The 13,286-nt window shown below is 35.9% G+C and overlaps 1 protein-coding gene across 1 annotated transcript in view; it reads left to right on the top strand.

Annotated features, from left to right (window-relative positions):
* Positions 1-13,286, top strand: part of LOC126085124 (GPI ethanolamine phosphate transferase 1-like) — a 99,798-nt gene that overhangs the window by 51,784 nt on the left and 34,728 nt on the right. Inside the window, exons 16-21 of the mRNA XM_049900147.1 lie at positions 142-241; positions 346-438; positions 1,748-1,839; positions 7,913-8,021; positions 10,589-10,697; positions 12,093-12,195. Coding sequence (XP_049756104.1) covers positions 142-241; positions 346-438; positions 1,748-1,839; positions 7,913-8,021; positions 10,589-10,697; positions 12,093-12,195 — 606 coding nt within the window. The remainder of the gene's footprint in view (positions 1-141; positions 242-345; positions 439-1,747; positions 1,840-7,912; positions 8,022-10,588; positions 10,698-12,092; positions 12,196-13,286) is intronic.

The raw sequence follows: 13,286 nt of genomic DNA, 5'->3' as shown, positions 1-13,286 counted from the left end.
TTATTCTGCTTTTTTTTTTTTTAAATAATCCATAAGTTGCAAATTACCTGATTTCTGACTTTGTTCAAAAATCGCTATATATGACTTGAGTTTTTTTCTGTATGGAGTTTAAGTAGTCTCTTTCTGTAATCTTTTAAACAGATTTCAAGTTATTCAAGACCTTGTTACATCACTGTTGACCTTTCCTCTGAGTCATTTTGTTGGCTATCTGTTAGCCTTTATCTTGGGAATTGAAGTATTAGTGAGTAATTTACCAGATTACTACCTTTTCAGATTTCTCTCGTATTTATGTAACTAGTATTAAATGCCATTGTTTTTCATTTCTCCTTTGCAATGCATGACTAGGTTCTCAGTTTTTTCTACCGCTATATGCTTACAGCTGGACTCATTGCATTTGCGAGTTGGCCATTTTTCACCCGGCTGTGGACTCGAGCAAAGGTATAAGTACTATGTTTTTCATAGGACAGACTAGCAGCTACTTTGTTTGGATGCATGTTTAACTCAAGGAAATGTTCCTTTCTTTACCCAAGGGGGTAGAATGTGTCCTTATGTAAAGAGCCTGGTCCTTTTGACAGGAGGACTGAGGCTGTCTTTAAAGTTTCAACGATTCATAGTCTTTCATATCAGAATGAGCCAGTGATGTGATGATTGAAATACTATAGAAGCAGAGCTGATATTTTGTTCTCTGAAGCAGTTCCTGAATCCCTTGAACTTCAAATATCTAGATGATCAAGCAGCTGAGGAACTGCCCAGAGAAGCCTTGAGAAGTACAGTCACTTAGACAGCAATGCGGTGTACTCGAGGCAGAGGTGGCACCTCCCTCCTGGCCCAGTGCCACTTCCCCATCTCTTTAACAATTCAGCTTTTTTCTTTTTTTCCTCCTGAGAAGTATATATTCATGATAGACTATTTAAAAATATTTTTACTCCTGATTTTCTTCCCTTAGCTGCTAGGGATTTCCAGTATGCTCCCACTAAGAATATTCTCATGTTTCCACTTTTTGATGGAGGTAGCAGGGAGGTAGAAATAGCTTCTTTCTATGTTAGAAGAATTTAAAAAGATCTCTAAATAATGGGATTACTGATCATTTTTAGCCTTGATCTAATTTAAAACGTATTTTTACTTAATTTCCATCTGTGCTCAAGTGTTTGATTACTTTTGCAGACCGGTTTTCTTAGAGATGCAGTCAATGTGCAGCATAACATAAGCTGAATAAAACACTTGCTTTGAAATATCAGACCTAGGTTTACATCCTGATGTTTCATTTACTAATCATAGGCCCGGTACTCATACTTTAACTTCTCTGAGCTCAGAAATATTGTAAATAATAAACGTATCTCTTAAAGTTGTTGTGAGAATTAAATGAGCTAATGCTGTCATATATCTGATATAAGATATGCAAGTATCCTAGTATATGACCCAAAGAAACCAAACTTGTTGCTATCGAGTCAATTCGACTCACGGCAACCCTATAGAAGAGAGTAGAACTGCCCCATAGGGTTTCCAAGGAGCACCTGGTGGATTTGAACTGCCAGCCTTTTGGTTAGCAGCCATAGCTCTTAACCACTACACTACTAGGGTTTCCAGTATGTGACAGCCATCCATAAATAATAACTATATTACTTTTTCAAGTAAACAGTTATAAAGTTTTGAATTGTCCCTTTGGTTTTACAGCCATGTAGTCAGTGAAACACTGATATTTTCTGATAGTATGTTTATCTAAAGATGACTTATTTCTGTATTTTAGATCACCTCACTGAGTTGGACATTCTTCTCTTTGCTTCTGGCGGTGTTTCCACTGATGCCTCTTGTGGGACAAAAACCAGATATCTCTCTCGTGTATGAACAGTATTTTAACTTTTTTTTATCTTTAAATACAATTGTTTTTCTTGATGCTATGGCACATGAACCTAATTTTGGTCATAAATATAAGATCACTTGAATCAACGTGAAATTAAAATACTAATATCAAATCAATAATCATGAAAGATCATTTACCCTACTGGTTTTTGACGTAAGGTCTGAGTGGCATCAAGGCTACCTACAGATGCTTCCAGGTGTGCACAAACAAGGAAATTATGCAGAAAAGTGATAATATTCCACCCCCCAAAAACTTTTTGTTTCTTATGAAAAACATTTCTGTTGTGATTAAAAAGGTCTAAAAGCTATTGATGTAGTCTATATCTGCCTTTGAGCATGACCATACTTACATCTTAGAAGAATGAATTTCCCTACTTTCATCTGAAGGTAAAAATCTCCATGGGAGGAAACTCTGCTATTTTCCTGAGAACTTTCCCATGTGTAATCACTCAAACTAAGAATATTATTCTTTATAACTTACTTAATTCCTCTTGCTGCTGTTGTATTTATTTCTCTTCATTCTGACTGAAAAAAATCTGTAAAATAGTTGATTACCTTTCTTTCTGAGGAATTTTACCTTTAAATTATTATCACGTAACTGATAGTTTTTCTTTTTTTGCAAGCTAAATGATCATTCTCATTTAACATTTCTTCTCTTGTTTCTAATCATGTTATCACCTTTGTTATTTTCTTCCAAACTTTTTGTAAGCAATGAATTGTTAAACATTTCATCCTAATCTCCCATAAGTGAGAGATTAATTGAAGGAATACTAGCCAAACAATAATTTTTTAAAATATGTGCTAATTTCATGAGATTGTGCACATTTTATCATACTTGCATAATACCAGTATGGAATGGATCAAGAATTATTTCATGAAGTTAGTTTACTAACAGAGGGAAAAAAATTTTTTTTTTAATTTTGAATATTAACTATCAAAACCATACTTTTGCTATATAGTAAATACTTTGCAGGTATTATAAACTATAAATAGTATGTGAATAAACCAAATTCAGATTTTTTCCATTTGTTTTCACCTTGGATTGCTCCGTGAGCTCTTATTAATTGTCCTTTTTCATTGTTTGTACGTGACCACTTTCTTTCGTTTCATCAGTTTCTGTGTCTGTCTGTCCTACTCAAGCAATATTGACATACTTGAATAGGATTTTGTTCTTAGGTGCCGTCGAGCAGGTTCCAACTCATAGCGACCCCATGTACGACACAATGAAAAGTTGCTTGGTCCTGTGCCAGCCTCACAATCGTTGCTCTGTTTGAGCCCATCGTTGCAGCTGCTGTGTCAATCCGTCTTCTTGAGGGTCTTCATCTTTTTTGCTGACCCTCTACTTTACTAAACATGATGTCCTTCTCCAGGGACTGGTCAGGATTTATCATATGCTAAAAGGGAAATCCCCCACATGTCTGTCAGTTTGTCATACTGCAGGGTCTTGAGTATTGCTGGAAGCTATGCCACTGGTATTCAAATACCAGCAGGGTCACCCGTGGCTGGCAGGTTTCAGCGGAGCTTCCACGTTAAGACAGACTAGGAAGAAGGATGCAGCAGTCTACTTTTGAGAAGAATTAGCCAATGAAAATCTTATGAATAGCACTGGAACGTTGTCTGATACAGTGCTGGAAAATGAGCCCTCCAGCTTGGAAGGCACTCAGAAGATGACTGGGGAAGAGCTGCCTCCTCAAAGTAGAGTCAACCTTAATGACATGGATAGACTCGAGCTTTCAGAACCTTCATTTGCTAATGTGGCACGACTCAAAATGAGAAGAAACTGCTGCAAATATCCATTAATAGTCAGAACATGGAATATATGAAATATGAATCTTGGAAAATTAGAAATTGTCAAAAATGAAATGGAACACATAAACATCAATATCCTAGGCATTGTGAGCTGAAATGGGCTGGTATTGGCCATTTTGAATTGGGCAATCATATGGTCTACTATGCTGGGAATGATAACTTGAAGAAGAATGGTGTTGCATTCATCATCGAAAAGAATGTTTCAAAATCTATCCTGAAGTACAATGCTGTCAGTCATAGGATAATATCCATATGCCTACAAGGAAGATCAGTTAATACGACTGTTACTCAAATTCATGCACCAACCACTGAGGCCAAAGATGAAGAAATTGAAGATTTTTACCAACTTCTGCAGTCTGAAATTGATCAAACATGTAATCAGGATGCATTGATAATTACTGGTGATTGGAATGCAAAAGATGGAAACAAAGAAGAAGAATTGGTAGTTGGATAATATGGCCTTGGTGTTAGAAATGATCCTGGAGATTGCATGATAGAACTTTGCAAGACCAACGGCTTCTTCGTTGCAAATATCTTTTTTCACCAACATAAATGGCAACTATACATGTGGACCTCGCCAGATGGAATACATAGGAATCGAATTGAATACATCTGTCTAAAGAGACGATGGAAAAGCTCAATATCATCAGTTGGAACAAGGCCAGGGGCCGACTGCAGAACAGACCATCAATTGCTTATATGCAAGTTCAAGTTGAAACTAAACAAAATTAAACAAGTCTACCAGAGTCAAAGTACAACCTTGAGTATATCTCACCTGGACTTAGAGAGCATCTCAAGAATAGATTTGACATGTTGAACACTAAGGACCAAATACCAGATGAGTTGTGGAATGACATCGTACATGGAGAAAGCAAGAGGTCATTCAAAGACAGGAAAGAAAGAAAAGACCAAAATGGATGTCAGAAGAGACTCTGAAACTTGCTCTTGAACATCGAGTAGCTAAAACAAAAGGAAGAAACAATGAAGTAACAGAGTTGAACAGAAGGTTTCAAATGGCAGCTCGAGAAGACAAAGTATTATAATGACAGGTGAAAAAAGCTAGAGATAGAAAACCAAAAGGGAAGAAAACACTTGGCATTTGTCAAGCTGAAAGAACTGAAGAAAAAATTCAAACCTCAAGTTGCAATAGTGGACTCTATGGGGAAAATATTAAACGATACAGGGAGCGTCAAATGAAGATAGAAAGAATAACAGGATCATTATACCAAAAAGAATTGGTCAGCGTTCAACATTTCAGAAGGTAGCATATGATCAGGAACTGATACTACTGAAGGAAGAAGTCCAGCTGCACTGAAGGCATTGGGGAAAAACAAGGCTCCAGGAATTGACGGAATATCAATTGAGATGCTTCAACAAATGGATGCAGCACTGGAAGTGCTCACGAATCTATGACAAGAAATTTGGAAGATAGCCACCTGGCCAACCAACTGGAAGAGTTCCATATTTATGCCTATTCTCAAGAAAGGTGATCCAACTGAATGCAGAAATTATCAAACAATATCATTAATATCACACACAAGTAAAATTTTGCTGAAGATTATTCAGATGTGGCTGCAGCAGTATATTAACCCAGGAACTGCCAGAAATTCAAGCTGGATTCCGAAGAGGACATGGAACCAGGGATATCATTGCTGATGTCAGATGAATCCTGGCTGAAAGCAGAGACTATCAGAAAGATGTTTACCTGCATTTTAGTGACTATGCAAAGGCATTCAACTGTGTGGATCGTAAGAAATTACAGATAACATTGTAAAGAATGGGAATTCCAGAACACTAAATTGCACTCACGAGGAACCTGTACACAGATCAAGAGGCAGTCGTTTGAACAGAACAAGGGGATACTGCGTGGTTTAAAGTCAGGAAAGGTGTGTGTCAGCATTGTATCCTTTCACTATGCTTATTCAATCTATATGCTGAGCAAATAATCTGAGAAGCTGGACTATATGAAGAAGAACGTAGCATCAAGATTGGAGAAAGATGCATTAACAACCTGCATTATGCAGATGATACAGCCTTGTTTGCTGAAAGTGGAGAGGACTTGAAGCACTTACTGATGAAGATCAAAGACCACAGCTTAGAGTATGGATTGCACCTCAACATAAAGAAAACAAAAATCATCACAATTGGATCAATAAGCAACATCAAGATAAATGGAGAAAGGATTGAAGTTGTCAAGAATTTCATTTTACTTGGATCCACAATCAACACCCATGGAAGCAGCAGTCAAGAAATCATGTGACATATTGCATTGGGCAGATCTGCTGCAAAAGACCTCTTTAAAGTGTTAAAAAGCAAAGATGTCACCTTGAAGACTAAAGTGAGCCTGGCCCAGGCCAGGGTGTTTTCAATTGCCTCATATGCATGTGAAAGCTGGACAATGAATAAGGAAGACTAAAGAATAATTGATGCCTTTGAACCATGGTGTTGGGGAAGAATACTGAGTATATCAAGGACTACCAAAAGAATGAACAAGTCTGTCTTGGTAGATGTACAATCAGAATGCTCCTTAGAAGCAAGGATGGTGAAACTATGCCTCATGCATTTTGGACATGTTAGCAGGAGAGATCAATCCTTGGAGAAGGACATCATAATTGGTAAAAAAAAGAGGAAGACCCTCAATGAGATGGATTGACAGAGTAGCTGCAACAATGGGCTTGAGCATAACAATGATTGTGAGGATGGTGCAGGACCAGGCAGTGTTTCGTTGTGTTGTACGTAGGGTTGCTATGGGTCAGAGCCAACTTGACGGCACTTAACGGCAACAACAAAAGGGACATAAGTTTTGTTGAGGGTGTCTATAGAAATTTGCCTCTTTTGTACTCTAGGAAATACAAAAATGTGAACCAAATAGACTTGTTAGAACATACCTAATTTGTACTTTAAAAAATTATGTTGTTTTCTTGTGTACTTTTAAATCAAAATTTCTACGCAATTTATATTTATATTGGTTTTATAGTAGCTATACTTGCAAATTTTTGATATTGAGTCCTGATTCCTAGAGGCATTTCCTACCCTACATTTTGATCTCTGATAACCTGTTATTTCTTCAGAAAATTTCAAATACTCATGTGTATAATTTTAAGGATAAAAATAAAGGTAAAAGCAAAATTACATATAACATAGTTGTAACATCCCTGATTTGCCAGTGAGTTAAAGTATTAGTTTATTACAAAGAAAGGAAGGAAGGAAAAAGGAAAGAAAAAATATCAGAGAAAAGAACCTTGATCATACTTGGTCATTTTTAATGAGTTTTATAATTATGCAATTTGAACATACAGCCACTTTTTTCCCCTTCTGACTCTCAAACAGAGTGTTCGAAGAATCCATAGAAATGAGCTTTTTCAGGGGATTCCTGCTTCACATTCTCCCTAAATATCCAGCTCTGCCTTTTGCTTTCTTTTATTTCTCTTTTCTACATAACCAACTCCTTTCCTCTTAGTTCTATTATATTGTTATGTTTCAGATTCTGTCCTCAGATTTTTATGAGGTGAGAAATAGAGCTCAAACAATAGTACATTGTTTCCTTGAAATGGGTCACCTTTGACTTCAGTAATCATACTCTGCCTGGTATTCTTGAAGTCATATGATTTGTTGTTATATAATTTGTATTACTATACAAATGCCTCACCAGCTGCTGCCCTTATGAGAAGATGCTGGCAGTGAAGCATTGACTGTGTCCTTCTCTTCCTTTAGCCAGGGCACAAGGTCGGTGACAGAAAGGAGCTGTGAGTCCTGCTAGAAAGAATACAGATTATAAATATAGATCCTTTTTGTAAATGTAAATGCTCATAGTCACAAAATTTATATTTTAGAGACTGGTGATACGTTTATATTGTTTTCTAGAAATTTGTCCAAGCCAGGCAAAAAAAAATCAAAGAGTAGAAATAAATTCAAAGATGTTTTTAAATTAACTGCTGTTATATTTATTTCTCCTCAGTCTGACTCAAATAAATCTGTAAAGTAGTTGATTACCTTTCTTTGCAAATAATTTTATCTTTAAATTATTATCTTAAATAATCAATTATCCCATACCAATAATATCTTTATCTTAAGATTGGTTTATTCTTACTATACCTGTATGTCCATTTTGCTACTTCATCTAGGTTAAATCAAATGACTGAGAGGTTCCGCACTAGAGCTAAATATCTCAAATTTTCATATGTTATGTCTTCAATAAATATCTTAAGGAACATTTTAAATAGTGAATTGTGTTTTAAAACAGAATGGATGCAGGTTGGCTGATTCTTCTGCTATCCCTGTTTTTCATAACATCTCTCATAAAAAGAAAACATAGTTTTGTAAATGAAGAGCTGTTGATATGTCCATTACAGGTCAGTTACAGATTTTTAACCCTGTTATACTAATAATATCTTAATGCTATTCTTAAAATATCATTGTGTTAACATACTTAGTCCCTGACAGCTGAGAAGATAGTTTTCTGTTTAAGATATTATATGTAAATATCTTCTGTAAAACGAACGGAATAGCAGAAAGGTCAACAGGAGAAAACCAAAGATGCCTAGAGAAAGAAGTTAAGGAAACCTAAGAGGCATCTGTTCTCACCAAAAAGTTCCCTTATTTGAGCTAGAAGAATCTCCTCTGGACTGAGACCCTGTATTGACCTCCCATTTGTGTCAGGAAAGCCCCGGTGGCACAGAGCTCAGCCAACTACTAATGAAAAGCTCAGCAGTTTGAATCCACCAGCTACTCCTTGGAAACCCTATGAGACAGTTCTACTCTGTCCTGTAGGGTTGCTTTGAGTCGGAATTGACTTGGTGGCAATGGGCTTGGTTTTTGTGTCAGGAGAAAGTTAAGGTTCTTTGAAGTGAAAGCAGCCTCTGGGTGTGTTTATATGAAGAACGACCAATTTAAGACTTCAGATGATGTCCTAGGAGAAAAGTTTAGGTGGTGGCTTTGGAATAGCACCAAGAACTTTGAACCTGATGTGCCAAATTTGAGCCAACGCCCAGCTGTGTCTCTTGAGTCAATTCCCAGATATGCTGCATAGTAGTTGTATGATTTTAAGTAGTTTAGCTTTTTTTTTTTTTTTAAACCTGTGGAGATAATATCTCATAGCGTTGGGAGAATTTAAAGAGATAATAAAATACTTCATGAACTGATTTTTTTTTTTAATAGGGTAGGAGCCTGTTGTTTTCCCTCTCAAACAAATAGAAAACAACATATTTAGAACACAGAAAAAAAGAAACACCCATGTGAATTTTCTCCAAAAAGTTTCTTTAGTGTAAAACTAGGAAGATAGAAAGTATTTCTAAGAGGACATTGAAAAAGATGTGACACCCTAAAGGTGGTATCATAAGTTAAATTCATTCATGGGGAACAACTTATAAAAAAGAAGAAATATTTTGTCAAAGATCCCTCAAGCTATTGGAATTTATGTTTCATTTCAAATATTACATTGACTGGTTATAAAGCTACAATATCTTTGATAGACTTCCCTGATAATAATGAATATTTGACAGAAGCGGGTATTTCCAAACCTCACTGTAATGGAGCAAAGATGTTAAAATTATTACATGTCTTGTTAGAAATATCCCTGAGTAAAAGGTAAAGTAGGTAAAAATTCCTTTTTCTATTTAATCTACATTTAATTCCTGTGAAGTAATTTTTTTATCTATTAATACTTTCTGAATGTAAGTAAATCCAAGTACACTAAATACTTATGTTTCGCATATTCCAGAATTAAACGATTTACATTCACAATTAATGTTGTTCAAAGTTGTGCAATTTTATATTATTTTTACCAATATTAAATGATGATAAAATTTCAGGGTCTTTGCCCTGGCCACAATAAATACTTATCCTATATTTCTATACTAATTTTAAGCACCATTCATTCTTGCATCGTACCATTATGTAGTCATTCAACAAATATTCACTGCATGCTTTCTATGTGCAAAACGTTAGCTTTAAAGCTACAAAACTTCTCACATATGAACTGCTACAGGTAGACACTACACTTCTAAACTTTTAAAGGTAATTTGTTTGCTTGGTTTCTCTTTTGACTCAATTATTTTCTGTGTAGCATAGGTATTATTTTCTTGTATGTAATCAGGAAAGAATTTTCCTTCATCTATGCTTTTCTGCAAAGTATGCGACTCAAACTCTGTACTGTATTTAATTGACCCCAAGATATACATTTTTTTTGGTCATTTTAATATCTCTGAAATGAGAATGTGTCTTACAGTTAAAGGGGTCTTAGGATTGTTTCATAGTTATGTTGACTTCTTAATTAAATGAAAATATGAGAGTAAATTAAATATTTGTCTAGGAATAGGGGATGAGACTTCTAATTTGATCTCTAAAAGAGCTTACTTTATTCATAGGCATAGTTTAGCCCATTTCTTGAAAACAGAGGTTCATCCACAAACTAATTTTTAAGTTTCCCCTGAAGAGTGTTTACACTTCTCATATCCCCAGTACCAGGGACATACTCAGGTCACAAATATTTGCTGAATGAATAAATAGGGTTTACCTTGAGGAGCGTCAGAGGCGCTAAACCAATATCAAGGCCCCCTAACTTCTTGAATCCCAAGGTATTTGTAAACACATCTCACCTTCTTTGTTTCCATGATTTAAGAAATGCTCAATGTTGATAATGATTACTTCTAAATAGGAAATGTGTGATAATGCATGCCAGAGTACTCTTGAAACTGTAAAATGCATCGTTTAATGCTTGCAGAGGAGGACATTTGCTTGGTACAAGAGTACTAAGGTGCCTTGGTTACAAGCAGATCAGCTGCCTTTTAAATTTTAAAGGTGGTCCAATTCCAATGGCCTTTAGGCCAGATTCCGTTTGTCCACAGCACTTTTCTAGGCATTCTTTTTCTAGTGTATGTCAGATTAGTGAATGGTTCTCTGGTTTGGTATTTGTTTTCAGATGCTGAGCACAGTGCTTTCCATGCTTGTTGTCTATAGCACTCACAGCAGTCTACTCAGGAAACAAGGACTGCCCCTTCTGAATCAGATTGTCAGCTGGACAATTCTAGGTAAGAGGTCACGCAAACCAAACGAGAGAACTTTATGTCATGCATTTTTAAGGAGGGTGATACTGCCCCTAACGGGGCAAAAATTGGTTCTTGGAGGATGAAAACATTTTCAAATGTAAAGCACAGAGGTCTTGGATATATAAAGAGACAGTCTTGGGCACATGCACAGCCCACTGCTGATGATGTGGCTGTTACAGGGCTGTCATTTCCCCAGTATCTGGTAGATCACATCACTATGCAGATTCTCACACATGAAAAAAATCCGAAGCCTGATCCTCTGAGGTTTTTATAAGTCTAACTTGCATTGTCTTAGATCCTGCAATGACTTGACTCTTGAATGAGATTTTCTTTACATTTAACTTACATTTAAACTTTACATTGAACTAATTTGTTAGATGTAATCTGTTTTTTTAGATATTGATTAGTAATAATGATAAGGAGCCCTGGTGGCACAATGGTTAAGGGCTTAGCTGCTAACCGAAAGGTCATGGTTTTGAACCTACCAGCCACTTTGCGGGAGAAAGACCCAGCGATCTGCTCCCATAAATATTACAGCCTAGGAAACCCTATGGGGACAGTTTTATTCTGTTACATGCAGTCACTATGAGCTGGAATAGTCTCGACAGCACCCAACAACAGTAATAATGAAGGCAGCTGACATTTACTAAGCATCTACTATGTGCTAGGCACTATGATAAGGTAATGCTTTATAGGTGAAATTGTATTTAAACCTTACAATAACTTTTTATGATTATTTCTACTGGACAGATAGAAAAGGTTTTGCTTAGGTAGATTAACAGACTTGCCCGGTTACACATATAATAAGTGATTGAACCAGGATTCTATCCCAAGCCTTCTGTCTCCATATCTGGGCACTTAATAACCATAGGCATTGCTACTGTAACCAGGGGCGTTCTGAAGTTATCCATGTGTCCTTTACAAAACAGGGATGGCAGGAGTTTACATTTTGCTGCCCCTTTCATCTTCCCATCTGTAATGGGAAATGCTTTGTTTTGTTTTGTTTAGGGAGAATCAGTTTCTAGAAAGTAAGTTGGCTTTGAACTAAGATATAAATGCCCTACAGAAGAGTTGCTGAATCTTGAGTAATATTTCTTTTTTCACTGGAAAATAATCAATTGTTTATTTACAGATTAGTATTGTTATAGTGAACTATTTAATCCAAAATACAGTTAAAATAATCAATTATAATTTTAATTAAAAATGTGAACTAGGTTTCAGATTTTTTATAAAAATGAGTAGGGCAGCTTATAGCCTCCCATTAAAGGACCATACAAACAATAAATGCCGTAAATGATAATAAACTATTCAGTGGTTCTACAGTAGTATATTTTCTGTCTCTTGTACTGACGTAGGACCTGGTTTGTTTTATTGCAGCGTCCTCCTTGGTTGTGCCACTGCTGAGTCCCACGATTCTCTTTCAGCGATTGTTTAGCATACTGCTTTCCTTGATGTCAACCTACCTACTTCTAAGCATAGGGTATAAATTATGTTTTTTTTTTTTTAATTTTAGAGAACATTTAAAATTATACTTTGATATTTTCTCTCCCAGTTTTCAATATTTAGATATGAAAATGCTTATTAAATATTGAGCATGGGTCATGCATGCGTGAATATTTCTCTGCTTTGTAAAAACTTTATATGTCTTGGTCTTTAATCATCTGATTTTCTTTTCTTATCCTTTTCATAGTATTGCTTGTTGCCTTTGTCTTTCTGTTTAGTTTACTGAAGTTGTTGTCATTTTATTTCAGTGTTAGAAAATTGTGAGTGATTATGTAGGAATTTTAACCTTTAAACTTAAAAGATCTTGTATTTCTTTCATATACTTTAAATTGTGACTTTCATTCATGTATTCTTCTTTGCATTTAACATTTTATTTGCTTTGCTTTACTCTTACATACATCATAGTGTACGTTTTCCTTTGCTGCAGGAAGCTTTCAGAATGTTTTCCCAAACAGTTAAATAATCCATTTTTATTTAAGATTGAAATTTTCTTATACAAAAACAAACCCCCCAAAACCTGGCACCTTGATTTGGAACTGATCCAGAAACATTCTCTAGAATTCAGCAAAAACAACAGTTCATTTGCTTATGAATTTTCCTTCAGTCCTGTTTATATCCTTATGAAGGTGAGAAATATAAGCATTATAACAAATAATGAATAGAATGAAAAAGTAAATAAACACCACATATACACAGTTCAAATTTTGGCTCAAGTGTAAGATTAAGTGTAAGTGTTAGATTAAACCTAGGGAACTGACCATTGTGCTGTCAACAGAGCAGGTGATCTTCACTTTAGATGATCTTTCAGAGCCATTTTGGGTCCAGGACTTGGCTTTACTCTGTAGGAATGCACCCTCTAGAACTTGTACAGTGCTGAATAGAAGTGCTGAGATTAGACACCCTTGCCTGTTTCTCAGTCTTAGGGGAAAGCATTCAGTCTTTCACTGTTAGTTCGAGCAGGTACATGAGACCAAATGGGTGGCTTCTGCCTGGAGACAGGATGAGAAGGTGGGAAGGGACAGGAACTGGTTGAATCGACACAAGTAACCTGGGGTAGAAAGGGTAAGT

Source organism: Elephas maximus, chromosome 11, assembly GCF_024166365.1.
Source record: "Elephas maximus indicus isolate mEleMax1 chromosome 11, mEleMax1 primary haplotype, whole genome shotgun sequence".
NCBI lineage: Eukaryota > Metazoa > Chordata > Mammalia > Proboscidea > Elephantidae > Elephas > Elephas maximus.
The sequence above is the reverse complement of the archived record's forward strand: the minus strand, read 5'-3'. Positions and strand labels throughout refer to the sequence as shown.